This window comes from Scheffersomyces stipitis, chromosome 5 (assembly GCF_000209165.1).
Source record: "Scheffersomyces stipitis CBS 6054 chromosome 5, complete sequence".
NCBI classification, from domain to species: domain Eukaryota; kingdom Fungi; phylum Ascomycota; class Pichiomycetes; order Serinales; family Debaryomycetaceae; genus Scheffersomyces; species Scheffersomyces stipitis.
In genome coordinates this window covers 338526-360991 of record NC_009045.1, presented here as the reverse complement: position 1 = coordinate 360991, position 22466 = coordinate 338526, and the positions used below count along the sequence as shown (strand labels likewise).

Here is a 22466-nt window from a genome sequence, read left to right as displayed (position 1 = left end):
TGTCTACAATGAAAATTGATGAAGAAGAGACACACTTGCTACATCTAATTCAAATTGGATGGTAAGATAGTGTCGTTAAGCAACCTTCAACAATGATAATGCGGCGAATTGAATAGGAGATGTTGTCATTTCAGTAGAAGTGGATTTTAGGGGTAAGTTATGTGAATATGAACTTAGCCGTGGCAACAAATTTGTCAACTTCTTGTAATATGTTCTACTTCAAGAAAATGTTAGTCTTCTCTATGCCCATTATTGTCAACACTTTGTGGTTCATTCAAATTACGTATCTCTCTATATTCAGTGTCTTAACACAAAAGGTCATATTATTAACTAGGGTCATAGTATAAGCTAGGGTCACAGTACGATGGTTTCCATTTGTTCATGGTGCAAACCACAATTACCGTGTGGCTGCGAAATTAGTTTTCGCAGCCAGATATTTTATCAATTCTAGGTTACTGGATTGAGGTGTAAATTAATCAAATTAAGAAATAGAAGTTTCTGTGTGGCACCGCGTGGTTCTTTGAAACAGAAGCTCAAGAATTGAATAAGAAATAAATAAATAGTTAAATATGTCGGGAGATACAGCAAGAGACTGCTATAACTTTACAAATCTATACTCGATTATCCACCACGTCTCTGCGTGCAGCAGAAAGCTCTGGCGAATCTCTTTCACCGAGATCCACTTCTTCCATGTCTCTGTTTTCAACTGGTGACTCCAAAGAATCGCTATGGGTGTCATTATTATTACCATTATTGTTGGAGTTGCTGTCGTTTGTATTGGTGCCATCGTTGGAGTCAGCTGTTCCTTCTGCAGTAGAGCCAGTCTGTGCTTCATTTTCTGCTTCATTTTCTGCTTCATTTCCTGTTTGGTTGTTCGCACGTCTCCAGTCTTGAAAGATCGTCAAAGCTGCCCAGTTGAAAAGGTCTTCCTTGCTGATGCCCATCAACTTCCACCAGAGAACCTTGAAATAACGACCATAAGTCTTCTTGGCCACTGCACGTGCTCTGACTTCAAGGTCTAAGTGGTCGTTCGACGGGTCACTCATGATGTGCCGCACTCTTTCTGAAATGGGAACTAATTCCTGAAGAAGAGCTCGGAATGCGGGATTGCTGCGAATGGCATCATAGTCAATGCTCGTGTCGTCATCATCATCGATAATACTGGTATCAACATTGTTCGTATTGTCATTATTGTTGTTTGTATTTTCATTCAGGTTCTGGATGTCGCTATTTTCATTTACATTGTTGTTAGTTTCGTTATTTGTGGTACTGGTTTGCGTTTCTGTGCTTTCAGCTGCCTCTTTCTTGAAAAAATAATCTCGCTTGCACATAGGACAACAAGCTCTTCTCTTAGTCAACCATGGATCTAGACACTCAGCATGGAACACATGCCCACAGATCAAGCCTCTGACAATGTCTTCGTCACCGATGGTTTCCAAACAAATGGCACAAGATCCAGAAGTGAAGTGCAAGTCATCTTCGGCATCTGCAGAAACAGAGTTCGTGGCTTCGTTTTTCAATTCGTGCAACTCTATGGAGTCGTCGTTGTCCATGTCTCTTGAACTAGATGCAACTCGATCACTGACAGTGGTTTGGCTATGCAAATCAGAAGAGTCCTCTTCGTTGATGATGTTTAAGTTGCCCGAGTCAGTATTACCTTCTTCTTGAAGAACACCGTCTCGCTTCTCGTGATCCCGTTCTTGACCTCCATTCAACCAATCTGTGTAGGTCTTTTTGGGGAATAGAATCTCGACCTCGGCTTCCGACAACTTTTTCATTCGCGAATAACGGCCTCTTCTTCTACGTCTTCTACGGCCAGTGAACCGTCTTTCTAAGAACAGTGTCTGGATGAAGTGGTGATCTCTGATATAGTTGAGATGCTCCTGCAACTCCTCGTTAGTCATGGTGTCATGGAAACGATCGGAGGTGATGGCTGCTCCGGCAATCAAATGCCTCCGCAGAAGTGGATATACATGAAGTCCATACTTGGAACGAACAAAGTATCTGATGGTGAAAAAGATGAAGAGCAAAGCAATGAAGACACCAACAGCTAAAGCAATGAAGAAAAGAACCGTGGACGGCGTATTTCCCACAAATGTGGGCGAGGTACGAACGGTGGTTGAGGAGTCTGTTTCTGTCAGCCCAGGCGGCGTACCCCGGGTTTGGGTGACAGTAGTAGTGGTGCTTGTAGGCAGATTAGTAACTTGAAGTACTGTCGCCAGGGTTTCCCTTATGGCTAAATAGATGGTTTTGTCTGGTGCTAACATGGTGGTGAAGACTATTGCATCGAATGCTTCAATATTAGCAAATTAGGAACAAGTGAATAATATGATGAATATTGATTCAGGACTTTGTAAATCAATATATCCAATAGGATTCAGTATAATAAGAATCTGGATGGTAACAGTTTCTGTTAGAGTCTATGTGTTGTAACAGATCAATAGATGTGGAAACAGAGACTATAGTGTCTCGTGTTAAGGTCGAACAAATACGAGCACCTGTCAAACACGGATTAGTAATGCTTAAGTGGACTGAGACTTTCAGACTGGAAACTTATGAGTCCAGACCTGCTTTTCATGTGGTACCTGTAGCTTCTGGCAGCTTCAAGGGTTTCGCGGAAATTGTGGGATGATCCTGAGAAGTAGCAGAGTATCAGGATTAGATGTAGAATAAGATAGCTCAGCTTCTGGTTCGCTTTATTGTGGCCACCGAAGTTCGCTAAGCAGAAAAAGTACAAGAAAACCAAATTTAAAACTAGAATGAAAACGAAGATGAAAAACAAAAAAAGATAGATAGAAGCATCCATGTATGTAATTATACTTTTAGATTCAAAATTGTCCAGGCAGGTAATTTATCTACTTTGAAGCAGGAATAGCATCATCCGCAGGAAAAAAATAATTTACAGAGATCTCCTCAGCCGAAGAACTTTGAGCGAGCGCACGAAGAGAAATAATATGGGGTGACAGCAGGGAAGATATGAATACGATGGTGGCTGGGGATGATGTTCAACTGAGATAACAACGAGACAACTGCGGAAATGTGGCTACACAATAGAGAAAAAAAACGAAAATCAAGAATGTCGGGATAGTGAAAAACTTCTCTGCAAGGTCATGGTTGTGGAACTCTGCCTCTTTTGGAACCCACTCAATTCCACTGCCACAACTGGGTGCAACTGGAAGTAGAATTATACAATTTGGCATAATTGCACTCTAAATTCATTATTACATAGATGTATACGTGGGCCACAAAGAGCTCACATCGTAGGAGAAGAAAGCAAGTGTCAGAAAATGTAACTAGAGAAACCAACCCTGTCCAGGCTGAGCGACACAAACTGACAAACTCCAACCCACAGGATGGCTGCAACATTTGCAACTCCTTAGTCATCTCGTTTCTACTGTAGAGCTGCCTGGACAGAAATCTGACTGGTGCATGTAGACGGATCTAAGCCAGCAGAATCCGTTCCGTGGTGGCAGCTTCAACGGCTGTGGCCAAGGCTTGGGCTGTACGAGCTCAGCCAGAGCGAAGAGCACTTGAGATTACGAACCCCACAAAACGGGAGGCTCAGCTCTCAAGATAACGTCACTTCGTGCACGATATCCTAGACAGTCTGTGTTGATCTCGCAGCGCATTGGCAGTCCTGGTTGTCTCTTCTGATCTAGTATTGAATACTTAGAGTCTGCTAATGACGGATCTAATAAATGACAGATTTAGTACTGGACTCTGGTACAAGAGTTCGTGAACTTGGGAGAAGATCGCAACTTGTAATTACCCTCGTTTACACTAGCATCGCGAGCTCTACAGTACAGGGCTGTGCTGCAGATGCCGTCTCCTCCGGCTTTCCTGGAAACGGAGGACATTCGTTTGCTCAACTGGGTGAAATTCTCGGTGAATGGCACGCATCGGTGATCTCTGGGCCAGTCTCTGTTTAATAAAGATGAAATTTTCGCCATGGTTTGCATGAAAATTTTCGTTTACAACTGTCATCTCAGATGCACGAGCTTAATAATTATACTTCTTCTCGATCGAATAGACATGGACTTTATTTCTTAAATGTAGAGAAGACACTTGATTGTGATTTTGTGCACAGAGGTAGCTATAGGATTTTACTGAGCACAAATTTTCATTTAGATGTTCGCTCGATTATTCAGTTCTATAATGATCTGATGATTTTGCATCTTTTTGTTTTGGCTCCAACATGATTAGCTTGTCATACCATCCGTAAACATTCCAGTATGATTCATGGATGTCCGTGAGTTCAAAAGTATCACGAGCTCAAGTCTCATGAGCTCAAGAGTATATCTTCAAGATCTACAGATCCTATAATTTATGTCACGTTACTATGCATAGCCAAGTACTTCTATCTTCCGATTTGATTATCTTTTCTTGACTTCTATATACGAAATCGTCAGACTCGCTTAGACTAATTCCTACACCTTAATCTACCATTGATCTTTATTTGAAACTATTACGCCTACAAATGAAGCCTATGTAAAAACGACATTATAAATCGAACTACTTCTAGTCTCCCTGGTATTTATATATATTACATCTCCAAGGAATACCCAGCTTCAGTCAACTTACTGCTTTGGGGCTTCCTTGAAGGAAATGGCAGCTTCTTCACCCATGGCAGAGATGATAGTAACCAACAAGTCCTTACCATCGTCGAATTCGGATTGGATCTTTTCACCCAATTCACCTTCTGGGACCTTGACATCGTCCTTGGTGTCACCGTCTTGGGTCATCAAAGACAAGAAACCGTCATCGATGTCCAACAATTGGAATTCGGTTCTGGAAACGTTTGGAACTTCCATGTTGTGGGTAGATGGAGACAAATCTTCCAACTTCTTACCAGTGAAGATATCAATGGCAACCAAGTGGACCTTGGCGTGACCGTGCTTACCAGTCTTAGAGGTAGACATGTCGACAATCTTACATGGTCTAGACTTGATAACAACGTGACCGTTCTTTCTCAAAGCAGAACATTGCATTGGGTAGGTCAAAGCGGCACCGGCATCGGCGGTCTCAAAGGTGTGCTAAAATAGTTAGTATATGAAAAATTGATATTTCACGATTTCATGAGTTGAAGGTATTTTAATGTCATTTGGTGTGTTGGGTAATTGTTTCTTCCCTTTCATTCATTACGATCTGTACGACAAGTGGATTAGTCCAAGAAATGAGAACAGTGCAAAACCAAGCACCGAAATTTGCAATCCAGTCGCCATGGTATTGGAAATGAAATCAGAAGTGAAAATACTCATCCGAAAATAAGCACCTTCCATAAAAAATACGAAAGTGGAGCTACGAGCACAATTACAGCGACAAGTTCTATAATTGCTCAATAATCGTCTGAGTTCTCATTCTCACTTCCGTTATCTTTGTATATGCCTCAAATCTGAACCCGTCTCATTCATTTTCTCACTTTTTCACTGTCTCTTTTCTACAGATCGACACTTTTCACCATCCAAATTTCATCAGCCAAATGACACTTTAACACCGTCAAAAAGCCCAGACAGCCGTAGCAAAATAGAGCATCTCATCCACAGCAGCAGTCGAGCCCATAGTAGCTACTTACATCTTCTTCAGCCATTTTTAATAACAGTAATCGATAGTTACAGAAAGAAGAGAAAAAGAAGAAGAAGAAGAGTGAGAAAAATTTACGTCGACACTCACTAAATTTTTTTTCCTGCCGCGCTACTACGCTTAGAACAGAATACTACTACAGGGGCGATGGGAATGAAAGCAGGCGCGGCGTATATATAGGCATGGATAATATGGCTCGTGCGCGTAATCCTGGGAACATCCCTTCGTTTAACCACTTCTGTGCATCCCAAAATGACCGTTACCCGACTTTCGATTGGCGGAAAAAGGTCGTGCGACGGTAACGGGGGATTTTTACTTGGTAGCGCGGCGATTTTTCAGTGTTTAAACTGTACAAGGTGTAACCTCGGATCCACGGTAATTCTCTAGAAGCATTCTATTGCTTGAGATTGGCTAGTTAGATTACATCATAAGTGGGCTTTCCTTCTTCCTCCGTTCATTATAGCTCATTTTGCTTTTTGAAATTCCAAAATCAAATTTTTTTTTCATTCATCTCCATCATAATTGGGCTGCTCTCCACCTTATTTCCTTTCTGGCTCTGGCCACGAAACCTCATTTCCGTTTTCGGTACTCCTCATCGCTGCGGCGTGGATCTTGATCGATGTGTCAGGGCGTGGTAGCGCCGTTTCATACAAAACTTTTGCACCCAATATATTCTAAATTTCAATCCATTACATTCGTAGATTAATAATACACATATATATAGTATATATATAGCAGAAACAGAGATGCAGGTTTGGAAGCCACATAATGTGAACATGACCAAACAACACAACAAAAGATATCCTCTACTACTCTGTATCATTGGAACACTGTTTGTCATCATTGGTTAATAGTATTCTTTTCTGATAAAATTTTTGTCTGGTTTGGATAAAAACGGTAATCTTACAGACGATCGCGTGCGGGCTATCTCTATCACTAATAGCACTGGATCGGATTTCGGCGCAACTCCAACATCAAGTACAAGTGTAAACGAAAACGCATAGCTTAAGAATACAAGGATGTGTACGAACTTAAGCACAAAATCATTTGATCTTAAGTATACTATACCTATCCCTCCACTGAGGTTGTAACCGGTACATCATTAGCTTTTTCTATGGGAGGTTGGGTTTCTTCTTGTTTTTCCGACAGCTGGTTTTGTTCATCAGAGTCGTCGCCATCAATGTCCTTTTTGTCGACCAACGAGTGTTCTATTCCTGACACTTCCGAGTCATCCTGGGTCAACTGAGACAACTTGATTTTGTCACCATTTTTGAAAGAGGACACTGAGGGTGAGCTTGTGTTGGAGTAGTCTTTGGTCAGCTTCTCCAGCTTCAAGTCTTGTATGACTGAGTTCCACTTGGTCAACAACTCATGGCATCTCTCGTGCAACTTGAAGCTGTCAGGGTATGCTAAGGACTCGTCTCGCAAGATGCACTTCAAAACCTTGTGGATTTTCGTCTTACGCAATAACTCCACACTAATAGGGAAGTCTATCAACCGGTATAAAATGAGACGGGCCACCAGCAACTCATCCGCAGTAGGAGGTTTAAGTCCTGTTGTATCTTTGGGAGTCGTGGGTTGGTTTCTTTGGATCAAAGAGCGCTGGAGTTTGATTCTACATAGCCATAATTGGTGCTGTTTCTCTTCATCGCTGATTGGCTTGGGTGTTTCAGCTTTGACTTTGAGGTCTTTGCCATTAGACTCTTTTTTTTGTACGGGAGTGCTAGGACGCTTTCTCTTAGATGGAGGTTCGGCCAGTTCCTGTTTGACAGTACCGTTACGACCTCGTTTACGTCTTGTTTCTGGAGCAGAACTGGCTTTTTCGGCCTTCTCGGGCTCTTCTGCATCTAATTCTTCACCATCTTCAGTAGAAGGTTCCTCCACGGTTTCATGTACATCTTCTTCTTCAGCAGCATCGTTTTCTACTCCTGCAACGTCTTTTATGTTTTCATCGTCTTCTTCTTCTTCTTCTTCCTCTTCGTCATCGTCGTCGTCTTCAAAGTCGTTGTCTTGTTTGAAGACGTTGCCGATGAAGGTGTCAAAGTCCAAGCCATCAGTTGCAGCTATAGCCTCTTTTATGTTGCTTTGTTTTCCTGATTTTTTCTTGTTCTTGACGTTTTTCTTGACGTCGTCTGGGACGTCTTTAAGAGCCTTGGCCAATTTCTCAGGAGTCAAGATCTCCAAACTCTTGTCGGACATCCAGTAGAAGTCTCCATCTGGTATAAACATTACACAGTAGTCTGTCGACTTCTTTTTGTGTTTCATGACGGCTTTAGGCACCAATTCGGCCGGAGTAATGAACGCTGGCCATTGAGGATAGCCAGACATTTTGGCAAACACTCGTTCCTTTGGGGCAAACTGCTTTTTCCCCGACTTTTTAGGAGGCATTATGAAACAACTTGATATCGAAAAGTGAAGCTAGTGACTTGATTGGTGTGGTGTTGTGAAATCAAAGTTGTATACGATGATTGGTTGTGATGTGTTACGTGATGTAGTGATGTAGTGGTTCTTGTGTAGAACTTTAGTAGGAAGTGTCAGCCAGTAACGACGGTAAAAGGATCGAATAATTGTAGCAACGATTCTGTAGTCCAAAGAATGCCAACTTAAAAACCAACAAGAATGATCGGTGCAATATTAGTGATGCTGATATAATATCAAAGATTGAACAGATCTCAGAAATCGATCTATCTAAAATCAACCAACAGAGGGAATCAGAACAAAATCAGCAATATCAATAATAATATCAATAACCGAAATAAATGGAATCAATAGAATCGAATCAAAATGGTCAAATAAAACCAGCCTTTCGATTCAATCTGAATTTGAAATCTCAAGCCTGAAGACAGCGAGCCGTGGATTACGCGTGGAAACGACAAAACAGAGCCTGAGACTGGTAGGTGGTGGAGACAGCTCGGGGGGCAAGTGGTACGATGAAATTTGCCACGTAGACAGTAATGGGGCGCTTTCCGCAGTAGTAAAGATGGATGGCACGAAATTCCAGAGAAAAAACTACAGCTTCATCAAGAAGCTTTCGAACTGAAAGTTGGTTGTTTTCAGATAAATGTGAACGAGGGCACCATGTGCAGGAGATTATGAACGTGAACGACCATCCCTTTACAGGGCCCAGATGAGATAGCAGGAGATGAAGGGCATGGATCGCTTACATGTGGAAATGGATCTCTGTAGGCATATGTGACATTTTCTGGGTTGTTGTTGAGATCGGGGAGATTGAAAAGCAAAGAAATGGAGTTTTCTTTCTGAAATATGGAGGAGTGTGGAGTGTGGTGATATAGGCGGTTGCGTACGGCTTTTTCTTGAGTTGAGCCTATATTTAGTTTTAGTTGCAAAATGAGATTAGAGTGCAAAATGTTGGTGAATTACTCACTTTCATACATTCAAGCTCTCAAAGCTTAAGCTCCATCTGTTGCCTCTGTCTGTAGCCTGATTTCAGTTTCATATTGTGTATAATTTTCAATTAATGTGTGTAATTAATTAAGTTCGCAGTAATTTCAACAATTTGACCTTTGCTAATTTCAACTCCCAAAACGAATAAGTAAAAATCAGGAACTTCTGAAACATGATAGATATCCAACTGGAGAACACCTTTTGAACAATTAGTAAGCTATTCTAATTGTATCCGATTCTTCCCCAATACCCTATCATGTTGTATGCTTCCATATTGGGACATATCACGTGACCATTTATTTTGCAACTAAATCTATAGATATACAATAATGCCGCCGTCAAGTTTCACAGGAAAGTCTCCCACTCATTTTGAAGACACTCCTTGAACAACTATGATGTGCCACATACTAGGTGTCGTTCTTTGTTCCCACCATTTCTTTGTTTTCGCCAATTGTTTGTTCACACTTTCTGAGGTTGCAGATCCGGGCACAAAGAGGCCTGCAGATATGCCACACACTCATGCAGGAAACAATTAAAGTGTTCCAGCATTCCTTACTCTCAGTTTCATCCAGAGGAGGATAACATTTGCTGAGAAAAGCTGCTTGAAAAGACCAAAAAGCAGCTGTGTTTAATTCAAACAGTCAGAAAAGTCGTGTGGCAGTACTCAAGTAGTGAGTGTTTGTTTTGTCCCGAGTTAATTTAGATACGTTTTCGGTACAGCGGGCTTGTATTTCTGTGTTTTCAGTTTGTTAGCAGCCCATTCGATAAGGGCAAGCTTGGAACCACAAGAACAAGGTTCAGAACGTATACGTGTAGGAATAACACGGAAAAAGGATAATCCGCAAATTACAGAAGTTGAGCTGTTGTTCGTTTTGTTCATTGTGTTCATTGGTCAATAGTGTTCTAGTAAATATTGTGTTGTGGCCATAGTTAGGAGTATCTTGAAGGAGTCAGAAGAAGAACTACATCAGTGGCCAGAGTCAGCAGACAAAAAGGCAGAAGTATTTCGAAGAGGAACAGAGCAAGAGCACTAAGAGCAGAGTGGATTGATACTTTTCATAAGTGCTTATCATCAGAATTTGGCGGTTCCATTTCTCTTAGTGACTTTTCCATAGTTAAGCAATTTGCCATAGTTAAGCTTACGAGTTAACATAAGGCAATTTGCTACCACTCAAGTCGCACAAATCTGCGGCACGGGTCTTGTACACAGTCAAATCTTGGTGTCAATCGCAGTCGTCCCATTTCCACTACTGCGGATTCCAGAAAGGTAATTTTTTAACGCTTGGATTTTCAACATTTTGCACCTACAAATTTATTACCGTTGGAACTGTTCAAGTTTATCCGTTGAATCTATTACTGCTTTATTACATTAAATCTCTCGCAGGTTGGATTTCTGATTGGTTCACATTCTCGCTATGCAGAACTCGGCCATGAGAATGTCTCCTCCCGTCAAAAGGACGTTGGATTTGCCGTCTCCCAAGTCTTTGGCTAGACTCTTGGATATGTCCTACAAAAGACAGAAAATAGCAACCATTCCTCGCAGTATGGACGAAAGTAACACTTCGCAGCTTTCTCAAGATATATCAACCGATGTCGGCAAGGTGGGAGATAGCAACGGCTATAAAGTGAGGATAGAATCTCCTTTTCCAGGCTCTTTTGATGTTCCCTTACCTCCCAGAATTCTGTCCGAACGAGACAACGTCCCGCTACTTCACAATGTTCCACCTACAATGATTCCCATAGTACAAGAGCCGTCATCAGTAGAGGATTTTTTTACAGATTTGACGACAGATATGTCTGATCACAGGAGATCTGCCCAAATTAGTGGAATTGTAAATAGGTTTCCTCCTCCTCTTCCTCCACTATTTCCAAGGGCTCAGTTACAACAACAGGATGATTATGACGAGTATGGTGATCCCATAGATAAAGGTGGAATATTTGTTCCTTTTATCTTTCCACCACCTCCAGTAATAAATCCAGCAACATTGCCGTACTCTTTGGAATCGTTCAGACCAAAACCAAAAGAGCAACCAAAAGAAAAAGAAAAAGAAAAAGAAAAAGAAAATGAAACAAATACTAATGAAAATACCATTGGAACAAATATAACAAACGAGTCAAATACGGCTACTACAAATACTTATAATACCAATACCACTACAAATACCTACACAACTACAGCTATCAATGCATATCAATCACCAGAAGTTCTTAACGAGCAGAAACCCGCTGGAGTTCTGGAAACAACTCCAGCAGCAGAGAATTTATCTGGTAATCAGGTGTCTCCGCTTTCAGATTTTGTATATTTGCAAGTCCCCCCGCTTCCCTTTCCTCCCCCAAACTACATGCCATATCCCATTAATGCGGACAAGTCTACTTTGACACCTCACGAAGTATTTGGTGCTTTTATAGACGCGAACGAAGAGTTGCCCAGAATAGATATGGTTGTAGCCAGCGCTGCAGGTTCCTTGTTTGACATGAAAGCTCAAGCCAGTGAGGAAGGATTCACTATCCAGCAGTTTGAAGAGACCCAAAAGCAGAAGATGTTGACTAAATCTCGAAGGGGACGTAGAAAAAATACTTCAGAAGGTGAAGAGTACGACGAAAATCTTTCCATGAGTAGAAACGGTAGTGAATACTCAGACGACAACAGATCAGAAAGCGATTTCCTCAACTCAGAAGGCGAACGAGACGAAGGTTACAGTGAATATGTGGACTATGTTCGTAAGATCGATACAAGGAACTACTACGATCAATACGACAAGACGAAACAGTCCAACAGCTACGAGTTGAGCTCCAGGCTGTCAGAGTTTGCTGAGATAAAACAAAGGACTAGTAATGTCAAGTCCAAAAGAGATGCTAGTATTTTATCCAATAAAGAAGACAAAGAATACTCCAGTGCTGACTTGCTATCAACAGATGGTCAACAGTCTGAGGGCTGGAAGAGCTTCCTTCCTATATCTACATCAAAGGTGTTATCCAACACAAACAAAGATATACTGTCAGCTAACGGATCCAATAAGGAAAAAAGGCGATTGGACTTGGTGCAGTACAGACAAGAATTGGAGGAGTATGAAAAGAGCCAACGATTTGAGATATACAGAGCCAAAAAGATGCAATTGCTAGAACGATTGAAGAATCTCCAGGAGTCCAAGATTTCGTTCACAAATTTATCCATTAAGGATGAGGAATTACAGCGATACAAAGACAACTTGGACATTGAGCGGGACGAAGAGTTGGTGCGGTTGAAGCTCGTAGAGAATTACGAATTGTTGAAGAACTCCTTAACGTTCTACCAGGACTCAAATCGAGTTTACAAGCATTTAAACACCGTCTTGATTAACAAGTTAGAGAAACTCAAGAATTTCTTTGAATACCAGAGAGACTTATTTATCAATCGCTTGAACAATAGCAATGCTGATGTATATGATATTAAGTCTAAGGATGCTGGAAGATTATACAGTGGAATATCGACTCGAGACTTTGGCACTGAAATCAAGCAGACGATCAAGAAGTCGTTGTTCAACGAGGTTAAACCAGAAGAGCTTGCCGCTCTTGCTGCTACTCAAATAACCACCGAAGATTTAACCAAGCCAGCACGTAAAGAAGACGGCGTCCTCGTCCATGACTACATGGCACTAATCACACCAGCCGAATTTGATATCATCACTGGTGATTTACCTGTCAAGGCTAAAGGACCTGGATCAAAAGAAAGCAAGCAATCCACCAGTGCTAAGCATAAGATCTTCCAGAACTCTTTATATGAAAAGATTACCTCTGGTTCTGATACAAATGCTTCTGACAGCAACAGCAGCGTTGGCTCCGGCCCCAAGAGAAGGGGACGTAGAGCCAATGTTCCTCCTACAGCTACTGGAGGACCCCCTCCTGGTGGAGACAGAATAAAAGGTGATGGTCCTGATTACAAATATTCGGAAGCTGCATTACTCGCCAAGATCATGAAACAATTCAATGGTCCACAAGCTGCAAGACCTGATGAATTGAACTATGACTTGGATATGATGGGAGTGAGAACTAGATGGCCAGTCCCAAGGTAATTATGAAAAGGGAGTAATAATGAATTTTGCTGTGAACAGAATATATAATGAAAGAGAATGTGTGATCACAGATTATATTGCAATATAAGAAGAATCATCTACCAAAGAATATATAGTAGTCATAATTTATTGAGCATTTTATTAGCATATGTATACAACTACTAAGATGTTGTCTTATTCAAGTACATCAAATCAATCAATACATAACAACTAGGATACAAATACGATCTTGACTAAAACAAAAAGAGGGTAGCCAGAACAACAAAACAAAAATAAAACTCGAACGAAGCGTCAATTTCGATATCGTCCAGGCATTATAAAAATTGTAAATAACACAGCAGAAGAAGGTTGAAGAAATGAAACGGAACTATTCGAGTCGATAGTTCGCATGGATATCCTGCGATGAAACGTCATTGCATCATTGTTCTCAAGCGAGTCTAAAATTCCTCGAATTGAGAGTAGATGGAAATCAAGATGTTAGAAGCGCCGAGGATCCATGGAAGTGGGCCCAAGACGGCGTTGAACTTCAAGTAGTAACCAAGCTGTACAACAACAAAGTTATACACTGAAGCAGGGAAACAAGAACCCTTAGACAAGGTAAGGAATGGAGCCAAGTTGTGCGAGACGAGGTAGAAGACTACAAGCTTACTCAAAGCGAAGGTGAAAGGATCGTAAGAGTAGATTCTAGCGACAGCCCCTTCGTTGTTGTCAAAGATAAGAACCCTTCTGGTAAAGTTGACAAAGTACGATACTGTCAATGGGAACAAGACAGCCAAGATAAACCACACAAAGAAGATAGACAAGGCGCTGTGAGCAAGAAGAGCGGTGAAGTCTGGAAGAAGAATGGTGGATTCAGCTAAGAAAGGAATATTATCCTTGAAAAGCTGAAGATTGGCACCGTTATCCTTGAGAGCAACGAGAGGCACAGTTGTATAGATGAAGATGAAGAATTCAACCAACACCTCGAGGTAGTTCAAGGTGATCGACTTAGACAACTTTTCTCTCAAGTCGTCAGAGTATTCCAACACAGTGATACCCACGGAGTCGGTGAACTCGTAGACTTTGCTCAAGACATTTTCCCATTGCTCGATCAAAGGGTCAGCGATCCATTCCTTCAAACTGAGAGGAGGAGGAGCCTCATAGTCCTTGTCATCTTCGTCAGCAGCTTCAGATTCAGTAGCTGTAGGGATGACTTCAGCTGCATCGTCATCTTCGTCATCGTCGGCTTCTTCGTTCAAAGTAGTCTCGTCAATGGCTTCGTTTTCATCTTCTTCGTCAATCTGTGCTTCAACGAGACCGGAGACAATGGAGGATCCATTTGGTGTCTCATCAATGTACTTCTCGACCTTGTCTACCAACACCTTCTTGGTGTCTTTGGAGACAGTGTGGACACCGAGTTTCTTGAGCACGGAGACCAAGTCGGCTTTCTTTAAGTTGGAGTATTCGGCCATTTTCGTAAGTTATGAAGAAGTGAAAATAACTAATTCAGTGATAATTGTGATATCAATTAACAATTGCAATGATCAATTCTTAATAGTAATTTGGTGGCTGTCTACAGAGTTAGCAATATGAACTCAATAGTCAATCAATTATCAATTATTCTATTGCAATTCACGTATTGAGTAGCAGTTATAAATAATCAATTCTCAACAATTGTCTATCTATAAACAAATCACCGTTCGATTCCAAATGGTTTTGTTTTTATAGCTCTGCACACTGTATCAGCATACAGACGATCACCAGGATGTTCAGTGAAAGACAAAACCTGAAATTAATCCTTTGTTGTGGTTTGTCAAGTTTGTTTATGTTGGATTGTGCAGGGTGTTTTGATCTTTCCTGATAAGGAGGCTCACGCTATATAGATCACGTGACACAAGAAGACTTTGCTCCAGCATCAAGTAGCATAGAATGGAGTCGTACAGTGTTGAGCTACATGGCACTGAGAAGGCTCAAATCTGTAGCCTGGCACTTGGTATGGATTGAAGTTTCTCGAACTCCAATTCCGTACTCTAATCACACCAATATCACCAGCACTATCATATTCTCAGCTCTTCGTTCTCTCCCAATTACAATTCTTAACTATGTGACACAAGATCCTGCACACGCCTCATTTCTCTGGAAATCGAACTCGAACTTTTCAATTCCTCTCTAAATTTCAATGTCAATATTCTGCACACAACATTCAAAAACCAAAACACCACTTGCCGTATTGGGCCCGTAGATCTTGTGAAAGGTCATCCTGCTGGCTGGTTGCCTCCGCCTGGAATAGCGGCGTTCCCTATCGAAACCCAGATGTGTTCCAGAATGCACCCCATTGAACCCAGAACAGTAACAAAATCAACGAATCAGGTCACGTGCACACAATATACAGTCTCCCATCATAGTAAAGAAGTTTAGTCTGTTTACCAAATCTGTTAATCTAATTAGCTGCTTTAGCCATATGAAGCTGTAGAGATTAAAGTGTCACGTTTAGGGGTAGATTCTTGTCTTCGTACTCATTATCTACAAATTTTTCCTTCCTACTTATTCTACCATCGTGGCGACTCTTGTTCATAGCATACCCAAATATCGCATTGAAATATCGAATCATAACCATACGATACTAGCGCAGCAAAGCTAGTTTACAATTAGAACAATATAAATATCTAGATTGAAGCATATGGACATGTCTAGAACTATACGAATGTCAGTGCTACGAAGGCTGCTTCCAGCCAGAACAAGTTTTTCATCATACAATCTATCAAATTCATATTCAAATTCATATATTGGCACCTATCGATGTAGCCGCAGTCACACAGCAACATTCTTTTCTATACGACATAACCACACATCATTGGAATACCACGAAGCTCCCCGTGTTAACCAGGTGGGGATCCAGTATCTTTCAGAAGGGCTTCACAAGAAAATCTTTCCCTCTGAACCTGTGGATGCATACTTGAAGCCAGAAGAGCCTGAGCTTTTGAAGATAGCCAAACTGCATTTGAAACACAACGATTTGCTCGACAAAAAGACCAATGTAGTGGAACCTATAGATATCAACAACTTCCCATCATTAGTGGGAAAAACCTTGGATGAGCATTTCTACAAGATAGGCAAGCGTAGCGCCGAGCCATATTTAACTATGGCGAATAAGCTTTTTTCACAAGAACTTCCTCCAAGACCTGAAAACTGGTTATTCGAACCAGGCTGGTACCGATATACTCCTGATAAGGAGCCTGAACTGGTGCCGTATCCTTTGGAAGATGAGCTTGTGTTTGATGTAGAGGTACTATACAAGAGGTCCAGTTATTCCGTGCTAGCCACTTGTGTTTCAACGGAAGCTTGGTACGGTTGGGTTTCGCCATTCTTAACAAACTATGCCCAGGATCCCTCATACAGCGACTGGGAACATCTAATTCCTTTCAACAGCTTGAAAAAGCCCAAATTGCTCGTTGGATTCAACGTTAGCTATGATCGATCGAGAATCCTAGAAGAGTACAACATCAGACAGTCACAAGCGTTTTTCCTTGACGGAATGGCTCTCCACGTTGCTATCAGCGGAATTTGCTCACAACAAAGACCAAAATGGCAACAGCACAGGAAGAGCAAGAACCAGTTAGAATTCCTGGAAGAGTACGAAGAAGAAATTGCGAAGACAGAATTGGCAGGGTTCGGTGAAGAAATATCCAAGGAATTGGCCAGTGACCTTGTAGATGATCCATGGCTAGATCATGGTGCTCCCAACTCGTTGGCTAATGTTTTAGATTTTCATTGCAATGTTAAATTAGACAAATCGCAACGAGACTTCTTTTCCTCTGAAAATCCCATGGATGTCATAAGTAACTTCAACGATTTGATGAACTACTGTGCTTCCGATGTAGATGCAACTTTTGCAGTCACAAAGAAGCTCTTTCCTGAGTTTCTAGAAAAGGTTCCACATCCTGTTTCATTCGCTGCTTTAAGACACTTGGGAACGTTGATCCTTCCGACTACCACGAAATGGGACAACTACATTTCTACAGCAGAAGAAATCTACCAGGATAATAGAGGTCAAGTTTCAGCAAACTTGAGAACTCGTGCTATTGAACTCATTCAGTATATCGAGAAAAATGATCCGAAGTTGAAACCAAACTTGGATGACGATCCCTGGTTAAGACAGTTGAATTGGACTATCAAAGAGCCTAGATTAAAGAAAGACGGAACACCGACAGCCAAACAGGCATTCATGACAGGCTATCCAGAATGGTACCGTGAACTCTTCAAAACGACCGATGGCGCCACCAAACAGAGGGAGATGAACTTGACTGTTCGTACTCGTATTACGCCTTTGCTTTTGCGACTCAAATGGGAAGGTTATCCATTGATATGGACAGATTCTCAGGGCTGGTGTTTCAAGGTACCTTTTGACGAAGAAATTTTCACAAAACTTGAAACTCAGAACTACATTAGAGCCCAATTAAATCAGAAGGATCTAGATTTACTACTCCCAGAACTACGCGATAATGGCAACAGCTTTGAGTTGTTCAAAGTTCCACACCCAGATGGAGCTAAGAAGAGATGTACTCAGATTATGTCAAAGAGCTATTTGCGTTATTTTGAAGATGGTACACTTACTTCTGAGTACAACTATGCTCAGGAGATTTTATCATTGAATTCTGCTGCTTCGTATTGGATGGGTAACAGAACGAGGATTTCTGAACAGTTCGTTGTTTACAATGACAAGAGCGGCGAGAAGAATAAGTTCTTTGATTCCAAGAAAGAAGCTAAGGATGCTACAAACATGGGAATTATCTTGCCTAGACTTTGTACTATGGGTACAATTACTAGAAGAGCTACAGAAAACACATGGCTCACTGCTTCGAACGCCAAAAAGAACCGTATAGGTTCGGAGTTGAAGTCGTTGATAGAAGCTCCACCAGGGTACTGTTTCGTAGGCGCCGATGTAGATTCGGAGGAATTATGGATTGCTTCCCTTGTAGGGGATTCCATGTTTAAGATCCATGGAGGCACAGCTCTTGGATGGATGAATTTGGAAGGCGACAAGCACGAGAAGACAGACTTGCATTCAAAAACGGCAGAAATCCTAGGGATATCTAGAGGTGATGCTAAGGTTTTCAACTATGGGAGAATATATGGAGCAGGTGTTAAGTTTGCAACTCGACTCTTGAAGCAGTTTAATTCCAAGTTGTCTGAAGCGGAGGCTGAAGAAACAGCAAAACTTTTGTATGCTCGTACTAAGGGAGAAATGTCTTCATCGAAATACTTGAAACGGAGACTTTACCATGGTGGAACCGAATCTGTCATGTTCAATGCCTTGGAAAGCATCGCCTACCAAAAGAATCCCAGAACACCGGTATTAGGAGCTGCTATCACTTCCGCATTGACTATTGACAACTTAAACAAGAACAGCTACTTGACGTCGAGAATCAATTGGGCAATTCAAAGCTCTGGTGTGGATTATTTACATTTACTTGTGGTTTCAATGGAGTATTTGATCGACAAGTACCAGATCGATGCCAGACTATCCATTACTGTTCACGATGAAATCAGATATCTTGTCAAAGAAAGTGATAAGTACAAAGCTGCCTTGTTATTGCAGATCAGTAATGTCTGGACTAGAGCCATGTTCTGCGAACAACTCGGCATCAAGGAAGTTCCACAATCGTGTGCTTTTTTCTCTGAAGTTGACATTGATCATGTGCTCAGAAAAGAGGTGTCTATGGATTGTGTTACCCCTTCAAATCCCAAAGCTATCCCAGTTGGCGAGTCGCTTGGGATAAACCAGCTACTCGAAGTTTGTGGCAATGGAGACATATTGACCGATGGAAGCACACCTAAGAAACTAAAGCTTTCGAACTACAAGTATGAGAAGCGAGTTCCAGTCATGAAGAAGCTCGACGAAGAATCGAATGCAATTGCCAATATAGCTAAGATCAGATTACAGAACTCTATTGACAAGGAAGAATGGAGAAAGAACATTGGCACATACATCAAACTGAAGAAGAACTCAGACTTTGAAGAAGCACAACGACAATTCGATTCACAGAGATATACGAAGTCAACCAGCAAAAGCAGCACGTCAAAACCAAGGATGAGAAAAATCCCAGAATTCGATGTTCGAGTAGAAATAAAGTCTGATATTCCTACTGACGACAGTATACGCAGGGAGTACTACAAATCGAAAGAGTTGGAGCCAAAGCTTGGCAAAGTTAAATCATCTGCAAAGAGAACATCGAACACAACGACAGTGTCCCCTAGTAAAAAGAAATATATCCCACTGGTTACTGCTTTTTCACAGAAGTTTACACCTGCATCACCCAGTGGAGGCAGCTTTGAAAAGACTGCTCAATCTACGAGTATTAATTCCGGAAGACACAGATCCACTACAGAGACTACGATTTCACTTCCAAAACGAGATGTGAAGTTTACTACTCAACAGGCAGGTTCAAGGGCACATTTACACAAGAGAACGTATGGTACTGACAAATTCCCTAGAAGCAGTGCAAGAGTGTTGGCTAATCAACTAAAGGTTGAGGCTACACGCTCAGGTGGTAAATCGGTGGAGGAGCCAGAATTTGCTGGAGAACAATTTCGACGACCGGCGAGAGCCGGTAAGTCACATTTAATCAGAAGATTGGTGAAATTGTCACCATCAGCAGTTGGCAGTAAGGCAACTGTTGTTAACACAGAACTTACTAGCAGCCATCTGGCCCCGCCTATTAGTAAAAATGTACCAGCTAAAAGCACCGTGACTTACCCAGAGATATTTCGACGACGAGAGGAAGCCAAACCATCGTCGACACCAGTTACCATTACGAGAAAAGATTGAAGTAGTGCATCCCAGCACAGACCATTCATAGCCGTTAACCCTAAGTCCTCAACAGCATCAAACTCTATTTTGTACCAACCAAGCACAAGCGTAACTCCAAACAGGACATGGTAGTGATGAAAAGAAAACGTATCAACTTCCAGTCCTGTTTTCGATGGTTCAAAGGTATATCGAGACTTGCAAAAGTTCTATATATACTTTTTGGCGCATTTTACATTTTTACAACTACAATGTTTCAATAGTGACTATAATTGATTAGAGGGACACCCGGAGCCTCCATTGACCGGCTGGCATCCACAGCACTTAATCTCCCTACAACATCATTGACTTTACACATTGAAAAACGACATTTAGTTTGGTTCATTGAACCCTTTATCAACTTCTCACAATTTCACCGCACATCTGCGACATTTGCTTTTATTGGGGCCCAGTTGCCTCCGAATCGCTGATAACAAGAACAAGATTGCTGTTCAACTCTTCTTTGAGTCGTGGAATTCCTACGAACGTTAACTTATCAAATATCCACTGTATATACCACCATAGCTACTTTCTTACGATTAATGAGATATCATAGTGTATTATTACCTTTTTACTAGTTTTCGTGTATTTGCCAGCCATTTTTGCAGTAGGTACAAGCCCATTCTGCCCGATTTTGCACCCTAATTCTATTGTGGATGTGAAAATAGTAGCGAACTATTTTTATAGGTGTGGTATCTGTAGTCCTAATTGAGCTGAAAAGTGGCTTGATCCGACATCTGGTAGTGCATGTTGCTGGATGATCTCCATTTTGGGAAAGGAATTTACTTAATCAAGTAGGAACAAGCACATCACGTGCAATCTTGTTAGTATCAGAGGATGCAGCCTATTATGATGGACCTACATATGTGTCAATGCAACAACGGCCGGAAATAGAAGAAAACATGGTAAAACCGAGGGCTGCGGTTAAATCGGCTAATTCGAGCTACGTCGGTTTGAAACTGAAGGTCGGCACATCAAGCTCTGGGATTAAAGGATATGAAGAAAGCGTGTGATAGATTGCGACGGCTTGCGCTTACCGGGATAAACAGACAGCAGCAGGGAAGATACGAGGCTTGAATCAGAAACCAGAATGTTTCTTTTGTGGTTTTTCTAAATTGAACTTTTCGCTATGAGTAGATTATCACTTCATCTTGTACGCTTTTACATGGTTGCAGAGGTGAAAAAACTACAATATACCGGTAGAGGTAATTGAAATAGTAAAGGGTTCCAGGACCCCGGTTGGAATAACCGAGCACTGAGTTCTGGTTTTATTCCCGAGAGTAGACTTCCATGTAGCAGCCGATTGGCAATCGCAAGCAGGTCAGATATTGAAACGAGAGCAGCAGGAAGAGCTATAGAGTACAAAACCAGGATGACGAAGTGAGACATTTATATGGAGAAGAGATGTTGAAGCAGATTAGAGCAGCTGAGACATTTCCACGGTAATCAACCGAAAGAGAGATTTTTAACGATGTGGCTAGAAGGAAGTTGGAGAAACAGAAAGTTTCCAACACTACCTGGTGACATCCGCCAATCGCTATCACAGTTCTCTTGGCCTGAGGTATTATAAAGCGAGCGAAAATATGGCCCCAATTGGATGATGTCAAGGTTGGAGGAACAATGGAAATTCTCGATCCGCTACATGTGCCTGACTCGGATGGTGACGTTTCGGTCCGGGCACATAGCGAAGTCATGATAGTAGAATTTTTCTATATTTTTCTGGTAGTGTTCCAGCAAGTCTGGCTACAATTCTAAGCAGGTGACACTTCCATCACTGGCCAAGCAGCGTAGAGAATTTACGAAATTAAATTCAATGGGGATGCCTACTCTGTAAAGTGGCTCGGGCCCAAGGCATACGAGCGACGTTGGAAATGTACAGAGGCAGAGAAAATTCGTGTGCTTCTTCTGCCAACACGACTCCGACATTTTCCATCCGCCGTTCGGCCAGTTTCTCATGGGCGATGGCCGGACTTAGTTTCTGTTTTCTGTACGGTTATAAAGAAGGAATAAAGGCTGAAAAGGTCCCGCAGCATTTCATTGGCTGAGAAGTCAAGGATGCGGTAATTACCATTGTGGATATGTCAGGAAAATGTCTCCCCCGGATTGTCCGAAAGTGCCCACGCAGAGAAATGTCGCACCGTGCACTAGCAGTAGCTCCAGTGACCCGCATACAGTCCACATATTTACATACATAAGCAGCATTTAAATTTTTTTCACTCCAGCCAAATCCAGCGACTTTCAATATAAATACAATTTGGATTGTCCAGTGGGAAAATTTGGAAATTTATAAAGACTCTTCTTTCTTCTTTTTTCTCTTGGATTTTTCTTTTCTTCTCATCAAAGAAAACCTTCCTCAATTGATCTATAATGTTGCCACCAGGTGTTATTCTTGTCTTTGTCCTTATCTTCTTGGCCTTCTGTGCCGTCACTGCTGTCTTGGTTCACAAGAAGTTGAAGGAAAAGGCTAAGTCCAACAACAGATTCTAAGCAATCTTATGATACCAGTCGGTTCTTGGCGGTTGTCATTGACTGACACTATAATACGAAACTGAAATGGGTTTCTTCTGTATCAACACTTTTTCAGACTTTTCATATATTATTAA

At 41.6% G+C, this 22466-nt stretch overlaps 6 protein-coding genes across 6 annotated transcripts; 2 read left to right on the top strand and 4 right to left on the bottom strand. All coding sequences in view use genetic code 12, as the record gives it.

The window, feature by feature from the left end:
• Nucleotides 1-307: 307 nt before the first annotated feature.
• PICST_67783 (predicted protein) lies at nt 308-2749 on the bottom strand. Its single transcript, XM_001384691.1, has one exon. It carries the CDS (start codon nt 2265-2267, stop codon nt 612-614), a length of 1656 nt encoding a protein of 551 aa, XP_001384728.2. The 5' UTR covers nt 2268-2749; the 3' UTR covers nt 308-611.
• Nucleotides 2750-4439: 1690 nt separating this feature from the next.
• On the bottom strand, nt 4440-5607 carry IF5A (Eukaryotic translation initiation factor 5A (eIF-5A) (eIF-4D)). Its single transcript, XM_001384690.1, has 2 exons — nt 5573-5607; nt 4440-5033 (listed from the first exon to the last, which is right to left on the bottom strand). Exons 1-2 carry the CDS (start codon nt 5585-5587, stop codon nt 4578-4580), a joined length of 471 nt encoding a protein of 156 aa, XP_001384727.1. The 5' UTR covers nt 5588-5607; the 3' UTR covers nt 4440-4577.
• Nucleotides 5608-6262: 655 nt separating this feature from the next.
• On the bottom strand, nt 6263-8560 carry VCC3.4 (Vesicle coat complex AP-3). The gene has a single exon (XM_001384689.1). It carries the CDS (start codon nt 7966-7968, stop codon nt 6649-6651), a length of 1320 nt encoding a protein of 439 aa, XP_001384726.2. The 5' UTR covers nt 7969-8560; the 3' UTR covers nt 6263-6648.
• A 1927-nt stretch (nt 8561-10487) lies between these two features.
• PICST_60470 (predicted protein) lies at nt 10488-13037 on the top strand (the record flags this gene model as incomplete). Its single annotated transcript, XM_001385047.1, has 5 exons — nt 10488-10539; nt 10636-10952; nt 11205-11601; nt 11674-12512; nt 12576-13037. The coding sequence occupies 5 exons, from the start codon at nt 10488-10490 to the stop codon at nt 13035-13037; spliced, it is 2067 nt and encodes a 688-aa protein (XP_001385084.2).
• A 437-nt stretch (nt 13038-13474) lies between these two features.
• PICST_60748 (predicted protein) lies at nt 13475-14488 on the bottom strand (the record flags this gene model as incomplete). The annotated part of the gene is made up of 1 exon (XM_001384688.1): nt 13475-14488. One exon carries the CDS (start codon nt 14486-14488, stop codon nt 13475-13477), a length of 1014 nt encoding a protein of 337 aa, XP_001384725.1.
• Nucleotides 14489-15873: 1385 nt separating this feature from the next.
• MIP1 (mitochondrial DNA polymerase catalytic subunit) lies at nt 15874-19056 on the top strand (the record flags this gene model as incomplete). Its single annotated transcript, XM_001385046.1, has 1 exon — nt 15874-19056. A coding segment is annotated over one exon (3183 nt), but the record flags the coding sequence as incomplete, so codon positions are not given.
• Between the last annotated feature and the right edge of the window lie 3410 nt (nt 19057-22466).